Here is a 21,689-nt window from a genome sequence, read left to right on the forward strand (position 1 = left end):
TGGCAATAGAGAAGGAAACAGTGGAGCAGATGGAAATGAATGCAAGAGGGAGAAATGTTGGACATGGTGGTGGAGGGAATGGAGGAAGAGATATGGCATGGAGCTGGAAAGGGGAGATAGAAGCAGAAATGTTGGACATGGGACTGGTGGGCAGGGGCAAAAGATGCTGCACACAATCTGAGGGATAACAGAGGGAGAAATATTGGATGTGACAGTAAAGAGGGTGGGAGAGAGGCACCCTGTATCCCTCTCTCCCTCACTCTATTTCCTCACTCCTTTTGCAGCAAGGGAGGGAATGAGAGAGAGATGGTGGACAGTGAGAGAGAGAGGAAGACGTTGCACATGGGGGTACAGGAGAGAGGAAGAAATGCTATGTAGTGGTGGGGAGGGGAAAAAGAGTGTACTTTGTGTAGTTTAATTTTGTGGTTACCATATTATTAATAAGACTAGTCTTATAGCCCACTACATTAACGGGTGCTAGAATATATGTGTGTGTGTCTGTCTTTATTTCTTTCTCTCTCTCTCCTTAGCCGCTTTCTTTCTTTCTGTCTTTCTTTTTCCTTGGCTGTCCATCACCACGCCTTGCCTGCTCCCCCTGTCCATTCTCCCTTCCTTTTACCTCCCCTGTGTCCACCACCACCACCCCTTCACTGCTCTCCTTATGCAGCAGCAGCACTTCTCCCTTTGTTTTACCTCCCCTCTATCCAGCAGCACCTCTTTCCTTCTCCCCTTGTCCAGCAGTAGGCGTCCCTTCCTTTTCTCCCCCCCTCCTCTTTCTTATCCCTATGATACACTTACCTTGCTCTGCCCGACAGCCGCCCAGTTGCACCCATTGAAAAAGTTCCCTCTGACACATCCCGCACCCCTCCTGACGCGACTCCCGCTGTCTTTCTTTCTGTCTGTCTGTGTCCCTGGCCCCCTTTGTCAGTCTATCTTTCTGTGTATCTCCCTGCCCCTGTGTCTTTCTTCTTTTCTTTCTGTCTCCCTTCCTCCCTCTGTCTGTCTGTCCAAAGCAGCATTCCCTCCCCCTCCATTTCCCTCCCCCCACACCAGTTCCCTGTGCACCTGCCCATGTGTCTTTCTTCTTTCCTTTCTGTCTCCCTTCCTCCCTCTGTCTGTCTGTCCAAAGCAGCATTCCTTCCCCCTCCATTTCCCTCCCCCCACACCAGTTCCCTGTGCAGCTGCATTAGCGTTTCCTCTACCCCCCTTTCCCTTCCCGCGGGCCCGACTACAAACCTGGCGATTCCAGCAGCATGTTCAGCAGTCTCCACACCCTGCTTTGGGTCCTTCTACTGCCCTGATTTACTCTGGCACGTCCCTGATGACGGGAAGGGAAGGGAGAGGGCGGCAAAGGACTCGGGTCCCAGGCGGCAGGGTCAGTTTAAGAGCTGGGGCGGAAAGTTGCTGGGCTCCTCGGTGGGGGCGCTGAGCATCCGCGATCCCTCTCCTCTGAGGACCCCCCCCCCCCCCGCTGGAGGAACGGAGATCGGCGGCTGGCTGCGGTCCCGGCTTGTGCAGGCGATCGATGGTTGGAGACGTAGTAAGCGCGCATGCGCACTCTTGCGGCCACAGACCTACTGATCATGGAACACGCAGATAGGAGTGCGCATGCGTGGCTAGTGTTTTATTATATAGGATTATATTGTGTGTATATGAAAAATGAATGGAAGAAATGGTGTTTACAATTATACTATTATTATGGGGGTGTGGTCTGGGGAGGAGCTTGGGCAGGTCTGGGGATGGGGCCTAGGGCGGCGCTTTTGGCCACCCCCAAACAAAAAAGCGTTCTGCTGCCTATGACTACTACCACTTAACAGTAATATAATGCTGCAGCATATGCAGCTCACTGACTTGTGCTTCTGTTGTAGTGTATGATACAGAATGCTTGTATTGTGAGAGTGGTCTTGTCTGTGTGCTTTCTCTGTGCATGGCCATCAACAGTAGGAAACAATTGCAGGTTGAAGGAGCCTGTAGACGGACGAAGAGCTGACAACTGGCCAAGCCTAGGCTGCCTGTCACTGGAGGACTTACTGACAGTAGGTGAAAGGCAATGTCCTGGGGCAGGGGAGGAAGGGAGATTATACCCCCCTCCCGAACACACACACTCTTGAAAATCCTCTTCTTCTCATTCCCTTCCTAATTTTTATTTTGCTGGAGGGTGAAGGCTAGGTTAATATTACTGCTCCATTTAGATAGGTTTCTAGAACACAGGTCTGTTAACAGTTAGTAGTCAGGTAGACTTGCAGATTGTTATTTCTTATTGCTGAGAGTGAACAACATAGAATGAATCTACCTTTTAGTATTTTCCAGTTTCCTCTAAGTGACCTGTTCTAACCATGTGCGGGGAAATATATTTACATGATATGTGGCAAAAATCAAAATGACTTCCATTAGCCCCAAAGTGTCTCAATTTTTGATTCATGCTTTAGGATGTTATTGCATCTATCCATTGCTGTATTAATTTCAGTGAGTTGATTTGTACTGTTTCCCCTCCCCTAAACAATATTAATCAAACACAACTGATAAGAAAGCAAGCTAGAATGTCCAGTGTCCATTTAGTTTACACCAAATGATTCTTAAAAATTAAAATATTTGAATTGTGTTTTCTAATTGTGTTATAATGCACATAAAGTTTGTAGATTAATGAGATCTGTTTCATTTCTTTTCTCTCTTGCCTCTCTTACCCCTAAGACTGCACTAGCTGTTACCATATGGATGCGGTTGCCATCACTGCCATCATTGTGGGTGACATCATCATCACTGTATTGATTGCACTGGCCGTCTTCTTCCTGGCTAGAAGACTCAATGCCAAGAACAAAGATACTGGTGAGGAGTATGGGGAGCATGCAGAATGGAAATATGAAAAATAAATGAGGCAAGAAAATGATTGGTTAGGGGAATTGGTCATAATAGTAGCAAAAGGGGCCAAAGAAGATGGCACGGAGGAGGAATCAACCATGAGTCTAGGAGTGTACCTAGGAAAAGGCAGCATTTTACATACTGCAGTGAGCAATAGAGCATCAATACACCCAAAACTAAACAAGCCAGACTAGTACAGTTCAATCCTGCACAGTCAATGCTAACAGAAAACCATGTCTTTCGAACACCATCGCCTAGTATGGAATATGTAATCACAAACTAACCCCTCCCCCTTTTACAAAACTGTAGTGCGGTCAGTGACGTACCAAGGGGGGGGGGCGGGGAGGGGCGGTTTGCCCTGGGTGCAGCATTAGGGGGGGTGCGCAGCCAACCAGGTCCGGAAAATTCCTGGGCTGCAACGGCGACGGCACTCAGCGGCATCAGCCCCCCCCCTTGTGTGACGGCACTCAGCGGCATCGGCGCCCCCTCTCATGACAGCACTCAAGTTCGGCCTCCTTCTCCCGGCATTAACAAAACTTCAGATCGGCAACAGGTGCTCAGTCAAAAGCTTCCCCTGACTCAGCTTCCTGGTTCCGCCCAGACAGTTCAGTCAGAGGGAAGCTTTTGACTGATGACCTGTTGCCAATCTGAAATTCTGTTGATGCCAGGGGTAGAAGGAGCCCATTGCCGATCTTAAGTGTCATCGCGCAGTGGGGGGGCTTGCCGATCTTGTTGCCAAAATCGGAAAGGTGAGGAAGGGAGAAATATGGGCCTTTGGTGGATGGAGAGATTGAGATAAGGGGATATGATGGAAGTGGGGAGAAGGGGGAGAGAGAAGAGGGCAGATGATGGAAGTGGGGGGAAAAACAGAGAAGGGGCAGATGATGGAAGTGGGGAGAGAGAAAAGGGCAGATGATGGAAGTGGGGGGAAAGAGAGAGAAGGGGCAGATGATTTAAGTAGGAAGAGAGAAGATGGCAGATGATGGAAGTAGGGGGAAAAACAGAGAAGGGGCAGATGATTGAAGTGGGAAGAGAGAAGAGGGCAGATGATGGAAGTGGGGGGAAAGAGAGAGAATGGGCAGATGATTTAAGTGGGGAGAGAGAAGATGGCAGATGATGGAAATGGGGGAAAAGAGAGAGAAGGGGCAGATGATGGAAGTGGGGGGAAAGAGAGAGAATGGGCAGATGATTTAAGTGGGGAGAGAGAAGATGGCAGATGATGGAAATGGGGGAAAAGAGAGAGAAGGGGCAGATGATGGAAGTGGAGAGAAGAGGGAGAGAGAAGAGGGCAGATGATGGAAGTGGGGGGAAAGAGAGAGAAGGGGCAGATGATGGAAGTGGTGATAGAGAAGGGGCAGATGATGGAAGTGGTGATAGAGAAGAGGGCAGATGATGGAAGTGGGAGAAGGGAGAACAAATACTGAATGGAAATGGAGAAAGAGAACATACTGGATGGAAGGAGGGATAAAGAAAAATGACATATGCTGTATGGAGGACGAAGATAGAGTTAGTGAGATAGTGGAGGGGTGAAGTGAAGGGGTGGCAGGCTGTGGGTAGACATAGTGAAAAGAGGGAATTTGAGGACTGCATAGTAAGAATGAATTTAATTTAGACAGACACAGAAAATAAAGAAGGAAGACCAGAGAAGGAAAGGGAAGAGAGAGAGGAGAGATAGATGCCAGATAACGGGGAAGGAGACAGATATATCAGATCTGAGCGGAGGAAATGAGAAGAGAGAGATGCTAAAAAACACAGGGGGGAGGGAAAGGGAGATGAAAGGAGAAGGATGCCAGAACATGAGGGAACAGAGAGAAGATGATAGATGCCAGACCAAAGAGGGGAGGGGGTCTAGAGGAGATATGGCAGAGGGAGACAGACAGTTTCTGGAAGGGGCAGACAGTGGATGGAACGGGCAGATGCTGGATTGAAGAGACAGGGCAGACGCTGGAAGGAAAAGAGTGAAAAGAAGATAAAAGCAGAAACAAGAGACAACAAAAGGTAGAAAAAAATCATTTTATTTCTATTTTGTCATTAGAATATATCAGATTTGAAATATGTATCCTGCTAGAGACATAACTGGGGACTTCATAGCCCAGGCAGTGCTTCTTTAGCTTCCATCTGGCTTTGGGCTCTCTCGGACCAGGGGGCATTCCCCTAACACTATTCCTGTCATGTGTGACTGCAGTATTCTGTTAGCATATTTCTGTGTAGCATTCTATAATAATTTGGGTTGTTCAGTGTTCTTGATAGTAGAGGGGATATATGTGAAGGGGAGGGGAGACAGGGGCTTTGTTGGTCCTTGCTCTGTATATTTATATTTATAAAATGACAATTGTACAGAATATTGTTTCTTTTTATACTTTAATAAAATATGTTCAATATAAAATCATAACTGAGACTTGTGTGGATGGGATCAGATGGCTTGCGGAGACTGAGCTTGCGGAGATGGGGCAGAAATGTGTTTTTTCATTTCAGTCTTAGTAGTTTGCCGGTCCACAAAATAATTCTTTTATTTCTGCCGGTCCACTGGTGTAAAAAGGTTGAAAAACACTTCTCTAGAGCAGAGTCGGCAGCTGCGCTGAGGTGCAGGAAGGTCCCCCGATGACTCGTCTGCTGGCTTTGCTCTGGAAGAAGTAAGTTATGTTGGAGGGGATGGACCTGGCAGACGCAGTCATCACAGGTTCTTGCCGCAACTCCCTGCGTCTGCCAGGTCAACCCCCTCCAACGTAACTTACTTCTTCCGGAGCAATGCCTGGAGTCATCGCGGGACCTTCCAGCACGCGGTTGCTTACTCTTCTCCAGAGCTAGTACCTCAGAGTGGGGTGGACAGGCAGCTGTCAGCTACAGTCATCACGAGAAAGGAGCAGGACTGCTGGAATGAAAGAGTGGTGCAGGGAGAGAAAGGGGGCAGAGTAGAATGGAAGGGTTGTGCTGATGGAATTGATGTACAGGGAAAGGGGAGAAAGAAATAAGGGGGAAGGATACTGGATGGAATTGGATTGGAAAGAAAGGGGGCAGATGCTGATTGAAGAGGGGTGGATGGAGAGATGGAAGGAGGGGATAAATAAAAGGAGGGCACATGATGGGGAAAATGATTGAGTTAGGGAAATACTGGAGGGGGTGAGGGAAAGAGGTGGCGAGCTGTAGGTAGACAGTAAAAAAGGAAATTGATGAGAGGGTAGTAAGAACGTAATCTAGATGGATGCAGAAAATAAATTGAAAAGGAAAATGAGGGAAGAAAGGGATTGCAGAAGAGAGGTGTGGGAGAGGGAAGGAGAGGAGAGAGATGCCAGACCAATGGGGCGGGGGGTGAAAGGAGAGATGGAAAGGGGAGGCATACAGCTTCTGGAAGGGGCATAGAAGGAGAGAAGATGCCATATAGGGGCAGAGAGATGGCAGACAATGGATGGAAGGAAGAGAGTAACAAGAAGATGAAAAAAGCAGAAACCAGAGAAGACAAAGGTGGAACAAAAATTTTCTATTTATTTGTTGCTTTAGGAGACATGTGTCACTGTTTCTGTGGTGTTGCATTGTATGCAGTGTCCAGCTTCTTGCTGGTTCAATTTAACCTTTGTCTATGTATTTCTATTTTATCCCACTTTTACAAAACTGTGGAGCGTTTTTTAGCACCATCTGTGGTGATAGCAGCTCTGATTCTCAGAATTCTATGAACGTCAGAGCTGTTACCACCGTGGCTAAAATCCACAGTACTGTTTTGTAAAAGGGGGAGGGGTTAGTTTGTGATGACATATTCCATACTAGGCGAAGGTATTTTCTGTGTTCTGTGTGTTCGAAAGACATGGTTTTCTGTTAGGATTGACGGTGTAGGATTGATCAGTACTAGTCTGGCTTGTTTAGTTTTACAATGGGTGTATTGATGTTGTACTGCTCACTGCATATGTAAGATGCTGCCTTTTCCTAGGTACTCATGTGTAACTTGTGGCTTGTTACTAAAAATCATGTTTTTCGTACAGATGGGGGGGATGCCAAAAAATGATGGGCCCCGGGTGTCACATATGCTAGGTACGCCACTGAGTGTGGTTTTTAGCCACGGTGGTAACAGCTCAGATGTACATAGAATTCTGAGTGTCAGAGCTGTTACCATCACGGCTGGCGCTAAAAAATGCTTTACGGTTTTGAAAAAGGGGGGATAAAATAGAAATACGTAGACAAAGGTTAAACTGAACCACCAAGAAGGTAGACTCTGCATACAATTCAACACCACAGAAACAGAGACACATGTCCCCTAATATTGTGCAAAATATAAAAATAACAGGTGTATATTTGAAAAAACAGAGAAATAGAAACATGATGCCAGATAAAGGTCAAATGGCCCATCTGGGGTTGAGGGTTCAAATCCCACACTGCTCTTTGTGATCTTGGGCAAGTCACTTAATCCCCCAGTGCTCCAGGTACATTAGATAGAGTGTGAACCCACTGGGACAGATAGGGTAAAATGCTTGAGTACCTGAATAATTTGTAATCCGCATAGCATTGTAGGATATGTGGAATATAAATAAATAAAATTTTAAAAAATTATCTCTTCCTCTCTCTAAGAGATCATCACTTTACAAATTAACAAATAACCCCCCTACTTTTATGAAGCTGCGTTAGGTTTAAAAAAAAAAAAATTGTAGGCTGCAGCGGTAAAAGCTCTGGCGCTCAAAGAATTCCTATGAGTATTGAAGCTAATATCACAGCTGATGATAAAAAAAGTCTAATGAAGTTTCATAAAAGGGGGCCCTAAGGAGGTGTGGGGGGGGGGGGGAGAATTAAACAAAAATGGAAAATTAGATAATACAATTTTATTGGACTAATACATTTTTCACTTAGCTTTCAGAGGCCAGAACCTCTTTTCTCAGGTCAGTAAAATATACTACTGTTACAGTATCCTGTCCTAACCTGAGGACAGGGGTTTTGAGCTCTGAATTAGTCAAAAATGTATTACAATTAGTCTAATAAAAGGGTCACCTTATTTCCATTTTCTATGTATAAATATTTATCAACAAGTTTCCAAGTTTATTAAATAGTTTGATTTATCGCCTATTCAAAATTCTAGGCGATGTACAAACACAGCTATAATACTACTTTATCCTAAAGCAAAAAAAGAAATTATTTTTCTACCTTTGTCTTCTCTGGATTCTGCTTTCCTCATCTTCTTTTCACACTCTTCCTTCCATCCACTGTCTGACCTCTCTCTGTCCCTTCTATATGGCATCTTCTCTCCTTCTATGCCCCTTCCAGAAACTGTATGCCTCCCCCATCCATTTCTCCCTTCACTCCCATTGGTCTGGCATCCATCTTCTTCCCTTCCATCCCCTCCTCCAATGGTCTGACATCTCTCTCCTCTCCTTCCCTTCCTTCTCCCACATTCCCATGGTCTGGCATTTCACTCTCTCCTCTCCCTTCCCTTTTCTTCCCTCATCTTCCTTCTCAATTTATTTTCTGCATATGTCTAGATTAAGTTCTTACTATCCTGTCATCAATTTCCCTTTTCATTGTCTACCTACAGCTTGCCACCTCTTTCCCTCTCCTCCTCCAGTATTTCACTAACTCAATCCTCTTCCCCATCATGTTCTCTCTTTTTATTTTATCCTCTTCTTCAATCATGTGCCCTTTCTCTACCCCTTCCATCCAGCATCTTTTCCTTTCTCTGTCCACTTCTATCCAGCGTCTGTTCCCTCTCTCTACTTCCTTCCTGCATCTGCTCCCTTCTTTTTCTCTCTCCTCCCCACTTCCATCCAGCATCTGCTCCCTTCTTTCTCCCATTCGCACTTCCATCCAGCATAGGTTCCCCTCTACCCTCCCCACTAACATCCGATGTCTGCCCTTTCTCTCTCTCTATACACCTCCCTTCCATCAGCATCTGCCCCTTGTCTCTCCCTCCCCCACTTTCATCAGCATCTGCCCCCTTTCTTTCCCTCCAACCCAATTCCATCCAGCATCCTTCCCCCTTATGTCTCTCTCCCCTTTCCCTGCACACCAATTCCATCAGAATTTGCCTTCTTTCTCTCCCTCCACCACCCTTCCATACCAGAATCCTGCTCCTTTCTCTCCCCTCCCCCTCAGGTTTCAAGTTTATTCATAGCTTAATATACCGGCCATCACAGGTATCTGGTCGGTTTACAATAATAGGAATAATAAAAAATAAAATATTTTAAAATTACTGCTCCTTTCTCTCTCCCTCCATCCCAATGCCATGCAGCAAGGTGAAACCCAAGCCTCTCTCCCCCCAAGTTATTTTAATCCTTGCAGCTCCTGCTCCTCCCAGTTGTTGCATGTTCTGATGGCCGCAGCCGCCTCGCTCTTTCCTGACAGACGGACCAGAGTGCTCCTGGCCTGATAGAGGAGGGGGAACAGCAGCACCTGCAATAGCACCATATCTCCTGTTGCCCGACTGTGCCACCCCAACCTCCGGGCTCCTCAGGGCCCGGGGAGCTGTGTCGCCACTACCGCTTCCCTCTCCCGTCAGTCCTCTGTGAGCGTGATGGTTCCAGGGCTTTCTCTCACTGCTGCCACCACCGCAACCTCCTTTGGCCTCTCTACCCTGCCATCTCCAGCTCTACTACCCGCCAGACCGTTGCTGTCGTTGGGGCTGCTGCAGGTGGTGCTGAGTTTCAGGGTGCTTGCCCTGAGTAACTTGCCCCAGCTTAAAAGCTTGTGTGCTTTCTGGGTTGGATCTTCAGTGAGTACTTGGCAGGGCCGCTGATTTTGAAGTGATGAAATAAGTTGCCCCTGCAGATTGCAAAATATTGATCTATTTTCCATAGTTCATTACCAGGGATGAACAGTGGCTCTCCCAGGTCTAACTAGTTAATAGTTTTTGATGGACTTCTTCTCCAATCCTCTTTTGAATCCTGTTCACCTTCAGCAACAGATTCTTCAGGTCAGTTATGTGCTGCATGAAAAAAAAACTTTCTACAATTTGCTTCCATCTGCTAGTCATTAGTTTCATGATATGTCTTTTTGTTTTTGTGTTTGATATGATAAACATCCTTTATTCACTATTGAAGCTTTCCACCCACTTGATGGTGGGGTGGAGGTTAGTGACCTTCCTTGATACAACACTGTTCCTGGTCGTGGAGGGCTTGCTGCAGCCTCCTGTCTGTTTTACTGTAAATGGGGGAAGGGAGACTGATGTAGAAGTATATGAGGGAAGGGGGGTTCAAAGAGACGTGCATATTTCAGACTGGGGGGACGGGAGAGAGGGAGGGAGGGAAGAAATAATGGGTCTAAAAACAGAGGAGAGGGAGAGAGATGGTGGACAATGGGATGGAGGGAGGGAAGGAACAGAAAGAGAGAAAAGTTGGACACAATGGATGGTGTGGAGGGGGAATAGAGATACTGGATAGGAGGGTAGATGGGAAGAGAAAGGGAGAGATGGTGGACCCTGGGGTGGTGGGAAAGGAGGAAGAGATGCTGGATGAAAGGGTAGTAGAGAAAATGAGAGATGGTGGAACAGGGGATGGTGGGGTCCATCGCTGCAACTGCGGGGATTGAGATGAAAAAAGGAAAGATGCCAGACCTCCAGGGGAGGAAAAGAGAGGACAGAGATGGAAGATGGATGGTTAGCACGGAGAAAGAAGAAAACAACAAATGGGCAGGAGAACCTGGCAAGCGAGTTATCAGAAGCTAAACAGAAACCAGAGGCTGGAACCAACATGATTCGAATAATGACCAAACAACAAAAGGTAGGAAAAAATCATTTTATTTTCTGTTTTGTGATTACAATATGTCAGATTTGAAATGTGTATCCTGCCAGAGCTGGTGTTAGACTGTGAACGTGAGCTAGGATTTAACAGAGAGAGGAAAAGTCTTTTTTGTTTGTTTATTTTGTTTACAACACAGCGCCAATGTGGGTAGGAAAGTGCAAAGGGAGTGAAGAGGCTATAAAATAAACCCACCAGGATGTTTGAAAAAACACCCAATTGGGCAGGAAAATCAAATCAAAAAATCGATTCAATAGGCTGAATCGAATCAAATTTTTTTTCCCTGAATTGGGCAGCACTAGTGGGGACAACGGCAGATGAAATTTAATGTGGACAAATGCAAAGTGATGCACATTGGAAAGAATAAGCTGAATCACAGTTACCAGATGTTAGGTCCACCTTGGGGATTAGCGCCCAAGAAAAGAATCTGGGTATCATTGTAGACAATACGATGAAACCTTCCACCTAATATGTGGCGGTGGCAGAAAAAGCAAACAGGATGCTAGGAATGATTAATAAAGGGATGGTTAATAAGACTAAGAATGTTATAATGCCCTTTATCGCTCAATGGAACGATCTCATCTGGAGTACTGAGTTCAATTCTGGTCTCCTTATCTCAAGAAAGATATAGTGGTGCTAGAAAAGGTTCAAAGAAGAGCGACTAGAGATGATAAAGGGAATGGAACTCCTCTCATATGACTAAGACTAAAACGGTTAGGGCTCTGCAGCTTGGAAAAGAGATGGCTGAGGGGAGATATGATTGAAATCTACAAAATTTTTAGTGGAGTAGAATGGGTACAAGTGGATCGATTTTTCACTCCATCAAAAATTACAAAGACTAGGGGATACTCGATGAAGTTACAGGGAAATACTTTTAAAACCAATAGGAGGAAATTTTTTCACTCGGAGAATAGTTAAGCTCTGGAATGCATTGCCAGAGGTTGTGGTAAGAGCGGATAGTGTAGCTGGTTTTAAAAAAGGTTTGGATAAGTTCCTGGAGGAAAAGTCCATGGTCTGTTATTGAGAAAGACATGGGGGAAGCCACTGCTTGCCCTGGATCAATAGCATGGAATATTGCTACTCCTTGGGTTTTAACAAGGTACTAGTGTCCTGGATTGGCTACCATGAGAACAGGCTACTGGGCTTGATGGACCATTGGTCTGACCCAGTAAGGCTATTCTTTTGTTCTTATGATTAAAAGAGGGAGGGAGTTAAAGATTGAAGGTAGAGAAGAAAGAAGAGAATGAGCCATGTAAAGAGAGAAAGACAACAGTAATAATATTTTATATTATTTTTGAAAAAGGAAGTATGCAGAAGAACCAGAAATCAGGTGTCACTGAGGCAGAATCCCACTATCAGGTAAGTGCCATTCAAGGATGATGATTTTCTTCTAGTTCTTTATCTTTTTCTTTGCTTTTTGTGTCAAATTACAGCAGTGTCCATTTTTACATTGTATTGTTTGACTGGAAATTTCCCTCAGCTGTTATTCTACTTCCTCTCTGATCTACCAGCAGGGATTCCAACGTGCTCCAATTGGCAGATGAATCCAGTCTAGTTTTACCTCACTGATAGCTTTGCTTGCTCAGGGAAATCTGAATGACACATCCCATGGATTTTTCATCTTCAGTCTTTGATCCCATGGGTGCTGAATATGGTGGGCATTAATAAGGGCAATATATATTATTTTATTTTGATATTTTTACTTGTGGATTTTAAATTTATTTTTTTTTCTGGGACAGCTTTGCATGCTACTTTATTTTAGTGCTTTAAACTCTGTAATCAGCTCACACTTTCATCATGAGACTGATTCTCTTTAGTGCAGTAACTCCTTGTCTGTGACTGGTTGCATAGGCGCCAGCTCTGTGGATGCCTGAGCACATCCGAAACTTATATTATTATTGAATTTGGAGCTGAAATCTTAATGCTTCAGGGCAGCAAAGAAAGGCAGAAAAAGAAGGAAATGTTTCTGTATCTCAATTACTGCTCCTGTCCCCCTCCCCCCCCCTCGTAGCCTATTGGCTGGAATATCTGACCAATGGGCCTTCTTTGCTGCCATGAGTGATGGTATTACTAGGGCTATCAGATTTCTGTATTTACCCGGACATGTCCTCTTTTTAGAGGACATGTCCGAGTGGCCAGGACGGCTTTTCAAAACCTAGCCCTTTCTCTGTGTTTTGAAATGCTTCCACCTTGGAACCATGTAGGGAGGGCATCTGCACATAGGGAATGTCAACCTCTGCATGCACACAATAGACATTCCAAGAAAGAGAAGAGCAGAGCAGTCCAGGTCTTCAAATCAATGGGAATTTTAATAGCTCTCTTCCAAAGCAATGAAAAGACTCAAATGAGTTTCAACATAGGGAAATGCAAGGTCATGCATATAGGGAAAAAAACCCCGATGTTCACTTACAAAATGGGGGGATCAGCGCTAGGGGTGAGCGACCTTGAAAGAGCCCTGGGAGTGATGGTAGACACAACATTGAAGGCGTCGGCGCAGTGTGCCACGGCCTCAAGGAAAGCAAACAGAATGTTTGGTATCATTAAGAAGGGTATCACGACCAGGACAAAGGAAGTCATCCTGCCACTGTATCGTGCTATGGTGCGCCCGTACCTGGAGTACTGTGTTCAGTTCTGGTCACCGTACCTCAAGAAGAACATGGAGGTACTTGAGAGGGTCCAGAGAAGAGCAACTAAGCTAATAAAGGGCATGGAGGACCTCTCATATACTGACAGACTGAAAAAGCTAGGGCTTTTCTCCCTGGAAAAGTGGAGACTTAGAGGAGACATGATAGAAACCTTCAAGATCATGAAGGGCATAGAAAAAATAGACAGGGACAGATTTTTCAAATTAAGGGGATCAATAAGTACAAGGGGGCACTCAGAGAAATTGAAAGGGGAGAGGTTTAGAACAAACGCCAGGAAGTTCTTTTTCACACAGAGGGTGGTGGATACATGGAACGTGCTACCAGGGATGTGATAAACAGGAGCACACTACAGGGGTTCAAATAAGCTTTGGATAGGTACTTGGAAGACAAAGGGATTGAGGGGTACAGATAAGAGTAAAGGTAGATTATAGGGATGGGATTAGAGGTAAGTTACAAAATTAATCAGGGACCACTGTTCAGGCATTAGGCCTGATGGGCCGCCGCGGGAGCGGACCGCTGAGCAAGATGGACCTCTGGTCTGACTCAGCGGGGGCAACTTCTTATGTTCTTATGAGTCTTGTCATGGCTTTTGGACGATAGCTATTAAAATTCCTATAGATTTGAAGACCTGGACTGCTCTGCTCTTTCTTGGATTGTCATTATTTGTAACAAATCTCAAGCATGCCCATACTCACTTCCTACCCTTCTCCCCTTCCATTCTACATCCTCCATCCTCCCTACTTCCCCTTCCAACATGGCTGCATCCCATCCAGTCTCAGCAGATTTCTTTCTCCATGAGGTTGTGATACTCCACTCTGATATGTCCCTGATCACCCTGAACAAAACTCCCCCTCCCCTCTGCTGCTGTCTCCTTCATTTCATCCACCCCCCCCAGCCTATTCACCCTGTTTTCCTGCTCCCTTCAATCAAAATGTAAAGTCATTTCTCCATCCCCACTATCCCCATGCACAATCCCAGTGCATCCTGCCCTCCAGTGGGTCATCATTGACCTACCCCTCCTTACAAAATAATGACATGGAAAAATATTGTGCATGCCTCAGTGGTCTTGCTACTCATCTAGATGCCTGTATAGCTGCCTTCTGCAAGTAGTTACTTTTTGAGAAGCCTCATTCTCCTTGCTTACTATGGAAAGTCCCGCCTCTTGGATCATCTCAGTTGCAAATCTTATAGGACTTCCCCTCGTGCATAAATGTGACCCAAATGAGTATGTTCACTTGTAGAGGATGTTCTCATCCCTTAGCATAACATCCCTTAATTCTCTTCTTTTTTAATAGTGGACTATCTTATAAGTCTCCCAGGTAATGGCTCCTAATGCTCAGGCTTTGGCGGTGACCATCTTCACCTGAAAGTCATGATAACATGCTACAATATCTATAGGGCTATTCTCTCATTGCTGTACCATGGCACCATGAGCACTCAATTTTAATATCAAGATTTGCTGCTTTTTCCTCTGCTGCTTCAAGTATAGCTGAAGAAAGTATCTAGATCACTTCCCAGTAGTTCACAAATTCATCTGTCTCTGGTACACCTCTGAATCTTAAATTATGCCTCCTAGAGTAGTTGTCCCTCTATCCAGTCCTTCTATTCTAGTCTCCTGAATTCTAGCCCATTATTACCTCCCTATGCTCCTCCACTTCTTACTTCCAGCTGCTGACACATCTGCCCACAACATAGCCAGCTTCGTCATTATGTCTCTTCTCAGCTCTTGCAATTCTCTCTTTATCTCTTGCAACCAGCTGCACAGTTCTGTGTGCATCTCTGATTCTTCTCCCAGACCCTCCCAGGAGGTATCCAGCTACTGCTTCTCCGCACCTCCACTCTTTGAGCTACCGTCATCCGTGTTTTTATACACATGACGTGTGACTGCTGCTGTGCTCAGATCCTTGCTTGCCACGCCATCACCATGGTAGACAAATTCTACCAAAACAAGAAAAGACTGCAGAACACAGTACAAGATTCAGGCAATGTTTATTTCAATAAACAATTTGTTGCGCACAAGTAAACCACCTTAAAGAAGTAAAGGGACCCAATAGGGTCCGTGTTTCATACAGCACGTCTTCATCAGAGGTCCTTAAGATGGTGGTGAAAAAAGTTAATACGCAACAAGTTCGCCAAGTAGGTGAACTGCTGTGTATGGTAGAGCACATCACTGCTTGAAAAGCTTTCTTTTCCTGCTCATGCTTGCACACATTCTGAAGGATTTGTGATACTATATTATTGGGGGAATTGTGCCCTGGTGCTATGGATAAGCTTAATTAATTGCTGAGGCTTTGGAGTACTCCGGGTTTGGGAAGCCATATTGAATGGTGATATCACTTCCTCACTCTGTTCTTCCTGTCTTCTGAGCTATCAAAGTAGAATGCCTTCCAAGCCCATAGCCCTGATTTCACGACTGCACCAGTTCTGCTCATAGCTAAGGATTGCTCTGTTTAATACTGCAGTTGAGTGTGTACCAGCAGAGCTAGTGGTGGTTCCTGAAATGGCAGAGAATGCTCCTGTTACTCTATAAAATGGGAAGGAATAGGGAAGACTGTAAAGGAGGATAAGGGAGATAGAGGCTGGGTAATGCTACAGAAGGTGATGGAAGGAGAGGAAAGTAAGAGTGAGGCCAGGAGAAGTAATGTTGAAGCAAGGGTGAGCAGCAGAAAAATTTAGCGTCATACTTCTCATTCAGACATGAAAGAACAGTGGAGATGACAAAGCAATAAACAGTTAATGTTAATACACAACATCTTAAGTTATCTGAATCAACAACATGCCAGCACAATATTTGTTATGAACAGAGCTTTTTTTTAAAGTTTCCATTCATAATGGATGTTATACTTGCACGTTGTTATGCCAAGGTCCTTGTGAGATCAAGATTTTCTTTATTTGTGCTGAGTGTTATTGATTCAGGTAACTGGCGAGTGTGTGTTGCAGTGGTTAAAGCTAATACCTACTATAATAATAATAATAATAACTTTATTTTTATATACCGCCAGCTATCTTGCGACTTCTAGGCGGTTTACAGTAAAAGAGATTGTGAATACAATAAAAGAAAATGTAAATACAATAAAGAGAAGCTTTACGTACAATGAATTAAGGAGTTTAGCAGTGTACATCTCAATACAATAAAGAGAAACTTTACGTACAATGAATTAAAGAGTAAAGCAGTCTACATCTGATAATATTAATAATGTTAACAACAGTTTGTGTGTTGCAAGGCCCGGAAGTGCCAAGCTGTTTGCTCAGAAGTAGAAGTATTCCGTGACTTGAATAGAGTGTTCGTAGTTAGTGGTTAGGGGTTGGGGTTAACAGTTTGCAAGTTTAGTTATGTGATGATGTTACGAGGGGGGTTGATGTTCCGGTTCGTTGCCTAGGTGTTTCAAGAATAGGTAAGTTTTTAGGTGTTTCCTGAATTCTTCATAATTGTTTGTGTGTGCAATGAGTTTTTCTAGGTCTTTACCCCATATGGCTGCTTGATATGATAGCAGTTGTTGATGGTGTCTCTTATATTTGCACCCTCTAGCCGTTGGGGAGACAAATTTCATGTGTGTTTTTTTTTCGTGTCTGTTGGTTGGGAATGAGAAGAGATCTGTGATGTATTTTGGGGCTAGACCATTTAATACTTTGAAGCAGAGACATCCTAGCTTGAACTTTGTGCGCGCCTCCATCGGCAGCTAAACTTACAAAAATGTTATATTTAATTAAATATTGTGAAAATCTCAGACCCAAAACCCGTGACTGGTGATAACACCAAACTGGGGTTCATTGGGGGACCATCATCGTTTTTCACTGTCCCCACAACCATCCACATAAATTATACATGAAAATCCAGATTGAAAAGACTTCAAGTAGCAGTGGTTAAAGCTACAGCCTTAACCCCCCCCCCCCCCCAAGGTGGTGGATTCAAACCCACACTGTTCCTTGTGACCCTGGGCAAATCACTTAATCCCCCCATTGCCCCAGATACATTAGATAGATTATGAGTCCCCCTCCAAGGGAAAACTGCTCAAGTACCTGAATAAATTCATTTAAACCGTTCTAAGCTCCCCTGGGAGAACAGTATAGAAAATTAATTCAATAAATAAACATTATCTACTGGTTCAAATGTGTTCAGACTCCTGATGCAGGTCATTGAACCAAAACACATCCAATCTTGAGTCATATAGAGTGCTAATAAAGTTTTCTAGCACAGTCGATTGCTTTGTCATCTCTACTGTGATTTCCTTTTGTGTGTTGAAGTAAAAGTGAGCCATTTGTAGAAGAAAGGGTAATACAAGGAATAAGACCATGAAGCAAGATGGGGTGGGCCAGTGTGTGAAGCTATGATAAGAAGGAGTCAACTGCAGGGTAGGGGAAAGAAGGGTGCAGTCTATTCTTACAACTAGGAAAAGTCACAGCTAAAGCCATGGTTAGGGAAGTATTACTCGATGATTTCTGGGTCTGAGTCAGCCTGAGGCAGTACCCTCCAGGCACTGGAGCTGTAGTTCTGATATGTATAAGAAAAACAGCTGTATGACTCAGAACCAGGATTGGTCCAGATGACCTGGAAGCACCTGATAACCCCAGTAATGGCATCCTGTCCCTTCTGGGATGAATAGGCTTAAAATGGTTTCTTACTGGGTAGGAACATCACAATAATAAATATCAACTACTGTATATCACTGTTTTTCTTACTTTCACATGCCTTTTCTATGCCTTCCTCAGTTTGATATGGTTCCAGATACAATGCATATGAAATTTCTTATGCATGTTAATCATTGGGGAGAGTTGTCAGATTTTCTGACAATCGCTTCCTAATCTGGAGTCACTCTGAACTCCAGCACTTGCTTAATCAGATGGTGAGTTTTCATATAACTGAACTTGGCCTGTTTCCATCTCATTGAAAATCAGCACTGACACTGCAATAATGGCAGCCTGGAGCAAGTATACTGTACTGTAAATAAAGAAATGTGTCACACATCACAGCCTCTGCTTTGACTAATGATGCCAGTCCTCTGTCAGCACTCTGCCCTTTTGGAGGGTAGAGAGCAGGTAAAGGCTTGAAGGAAAAATAGAGATTTTGCATTCCCCATAAATCCTTTCGCCAAGCAGAATAGAACCCTACTCATATATTAATTTATTCTCACCTCCTTCCATTTTCTCCACATTCTTTTTACTTTCACCATCTATCTATTCCTTTTAATATCTGTCTCTTCCCTTTAACCCTTTCAGGACCATAAAGATCGTAGGCCAATTTTTGTGGTTTTGACGACATTTTTATGGTAAAAAGGGCTTGCAGATGCCAAAAAATTGATTTTTTTTTTGTGAAATATCATTATTTTTATTTTAAAAAATCACACTTCTGGCTTATGGACAGTGTGGCAAGTGAATCTTCTCGTCAATCTAGCAACGACGCTAATGAATGAATGTCGGAACCAGTTTGTTTACATAAAGGCAGTATCATATGGAATCCGTACATATCAAATTTAGAACTGTAGACTATCCCAATCAAAATTTATAGGATTTTAAAGTTATGGGACAAATATGTCCCTTGGTCCTGAAAGGGTTAAAACTCTCCTTTTCTGCCTTCCTCACTCTCCTGTTTGGTTTCTTTGTACCATGTCTTGTGCCTCTTTTTTGCCTCACATTCCAGGTTACTCTTTACTTTTCTTGTAGGAACTACAGGGACACAAATTGGACATATACTGCGATTTGAACCAAATGCATAAGTGAAGTCTTCTGCAAATTCCACCATTCTTCTGGAAGTTTATGGATATTCAGATGTTTGTATGTTAAAATAACATAATTTGTGTACCATTCTTCTTTTCATTTATTTCTAATATATATTATTGGTGAAAGGTGTTGGATTATCAGTTCTGTAAACCAAAGTTCTTCATACAGACAGAAAAAAATGTTATGGATAAAGACAAAACAACCTCTCCCATAACAATGCCCTACTACATAATAGATGCGGCAGAAACATGGAAATTGTTCTCTCCCCAACTTAAATGTGGATCAAGATATGCATATGTTTGCCCAAAGAAAAATTAAATGGTATCAGAGGTAGTTTTAAGTCAGGAGAAGTAACATAAAAATGAAGTTTTGCATTTTCAAAATGAAACTTTTTTTTTTCAGGTAAAATGTTTGCAATTGTTCATAGATACTTTTTCTCTAGGCAGTTTCCAAAAAGAAAGTATGTGAGTACTTTCCTCCTGACATCTGATTCAAGGTCAAAAGGAAATTTATTTAGAGAGGGGCCTGTACTAGTAAATGGGCTTAGCACATCCTAATGTGAGACTTTTCCATGTGATAAGCCCATTTCTAGCACAGCTGTAAATTTGTCCTTTTTCAATTAATTTTTTTCTGGTTGTGTGCTAATGTTAGCATTAGTACATGGCCACTGAAAATAATTAACAGGAGAGCACTTAGCGCTTCCTGTTGTCAGAGCATAAGCTGAATAGTGCTTCCATTCCTATTCTCTGCCCTAGCACACCTCCTCCCAAAAAACAAACAAAAATAACCACACACACACAAAATAAATACAGTGGTACCTTGGATTACAAGCATAATCCGTTCTAGGAGCATGCTCGTAATCCACAATGCTCGTTTATCAAAGCGAGTTTCCCCATAGAAAATAATGGAAACTCGCTTTGATACGTTCCCCCCCCCCCCACGAGAACCGGCATTGCTCCCCTTGAAGGCCCCCCCCCTGCGATCCGGCACCCTCCCCCCGTGATCCGGCACCCCTCGACAAGATTGGGCACCCCCCGCCGCGATTGGGCACACCCCCCCCCCCGCCGCTTCTTACAGTCATCTGGGCACCAGCATGTCCTGTGCTTGGTGCTGGTGCCCGAAGATCGTCCTCCTCCTCTGCTGGGCCTTGAGCATCTGCACATGCTCAAGGCCTGCGAGTTCACGTTCAGAAGGGTGCCATGTCTTCATCTCACTACAGCTCCCTTATAGATAATGGTGAGCCCCCCAAACCACCTCTAAAATCCCCTAGACCCACCTATCTACCACCCCAATAGCCCTTATTAGTGCACTTATATGCCAGTACAAAGGGTTTTGGGGGTGTATAGGGGAATGCACATGTTTAAGTAACAATGCAGTGATTACAGGAAAGGACGTGAGCTTGTTTCTTGATCGGCCAGCCCAGTCAGGGTTCCAGTGTTTTTGTTAGTGAATCGCTGCCCACCTACTTTACATGCCGTTTCCCCTCATATGGATGCGCGGATCGGATCAGAGGATGATCGGCCATGAGTTTAGTGAATCGGGTCGGAGAAAAATCAGGTCGCAAAGTGGTCGGGACATGATCGGTATCCTTAGTGAATCTAGGCCTTTAGGAGAAGATGCTTGGCATGCCTCTATCAGTTACTGAACCAGCTTTGCACTTACTAAACTTGATGCAGGTTATGGCTGGCAGCATTCTTTCTATTCTGTTTGTTCATGGATATGTGCAAATAACTCATGTAAATACTCAGATGGATTAGGTTTAATACTTGGCTTTTTTTTGTGCTGTTGAAAGGTCAGGCAAAGCAGATAATCACAGCGCAAATGGAAAAAATCTAACTCCCCTTCAGATAAACAATCCTGGAGAGCCAATATTAAGCACTACAATTCAGCACTAAAAAAAACAAGAAAGAACTTCTATGGTGAGAAAATCTCCAGATCCAACAACCAGAGTAGTACTCTCTTCAAAATCTGGCGCTCTCTAACCTCCAATAAAGACTCCACCTCTCTCCCCTCCTCTCCCTCAGCCGATGTTCTAGCAAAATTCTTCAATGAAAAGGTCACTACCTTACGACACTCCTTCCCACCTGCAGTCTCCTACAACTCCCTGGTGCTCACTGACCCCAACCCTACTCTATTGGCCACTAGCGCTTTCCCAGCCGACAGACTCTGGGCTGCCTTTGACCAAGTATCCGATTCCCTCATCCTCAAACTCTGTCTCAAAATGAAATCCTGCAATTGTTCTCTAGACCCTTTCCCCTCCTACCTCTACGAAGAAATACCCACTCAAGCCATTTCTTCCATTACCAAACTCCTAAACTCCGCTCTACATTCGGGCCTTTTCTCCCCAGAAATGGGCCATATCGCCTTAACTCCGCTATTGAAAAAACCCGACCTCGACCCCCTCCACTCCATCCAGCTATCACCCAATAGCAAACATCCCTCTCCTAACCAAGATGCTCGAGTCCATCATATCGACCCAACTCTCATCCTACCTAGAGAAATTCTCCATTCTCCTACCCTACCAATATGGCTTTCGCCCCAATTTCAGCACCGAATCCCTTCTGACCTCCCTAATCTCGAAGGTCCAACAACTCCACTCCCGCAACAAGTTCGCCATCCTCCTGCAATTTGACCTTTCTGCCACTTTCGACGTTGTTCACCACGACATTCTATTTTACCAACTCTCCGAGATTGGCATCACCTCTACAGTCCTTGAATGGTTCTCAAAATTCCTTCGTTCCCGTTCCTACATTGTCAA

The 21,689-nt window shown here is 44.3% G+C and overlaps 1 protein-coding gene across 1 annotated transcript in view; it reads left to right on the top strand.

The window, feature by feature from the left end:
* Positions 1-19,060, top strand: part of LOC117345586 (TYRO protein tyrosine kinase-binding protein-like) — a 31,133-nt gene extending 12,073 nt beyond the window's left edge. Inside the window, exons 4-6 of the mRNA XM_033914435.1 lie at positions 2,692-2,826; positions 11,872-11,927; positions 18,875-19,060. Coding sequence (XP_033770326.1) covers positions 2,692-2,826; positions 11,872-11,927; positions 18,875-18,931 — 248 coding nt within the window. The 3' untranslated portion in view covers positions 18,932-19,060. The remainder of the gene's footprint in view (positions 1-2,691; positions 2,827-11,871; positions 11,928-18,874) is intronic.
* The last annotated feature ends 2,629 nt before the right edge of the window (positions 19,061-21,689 follow it).

Source organism: Geotrypetes seraphini, chromosome 11 (genome assembly GCF_902459505.1).
Source record: "Geotrypetes seraphini chromosome 11, aGeoSer1.1, whole genome shotgun sequence".
In the NCBI taxonomy this organism is placed as follows: Eukaryota; Metazoa; Chordata; class Amphibia; order Gymnophiona; family Dermophiidae; genus Geotrypetes; species Geotrypetes seraphini.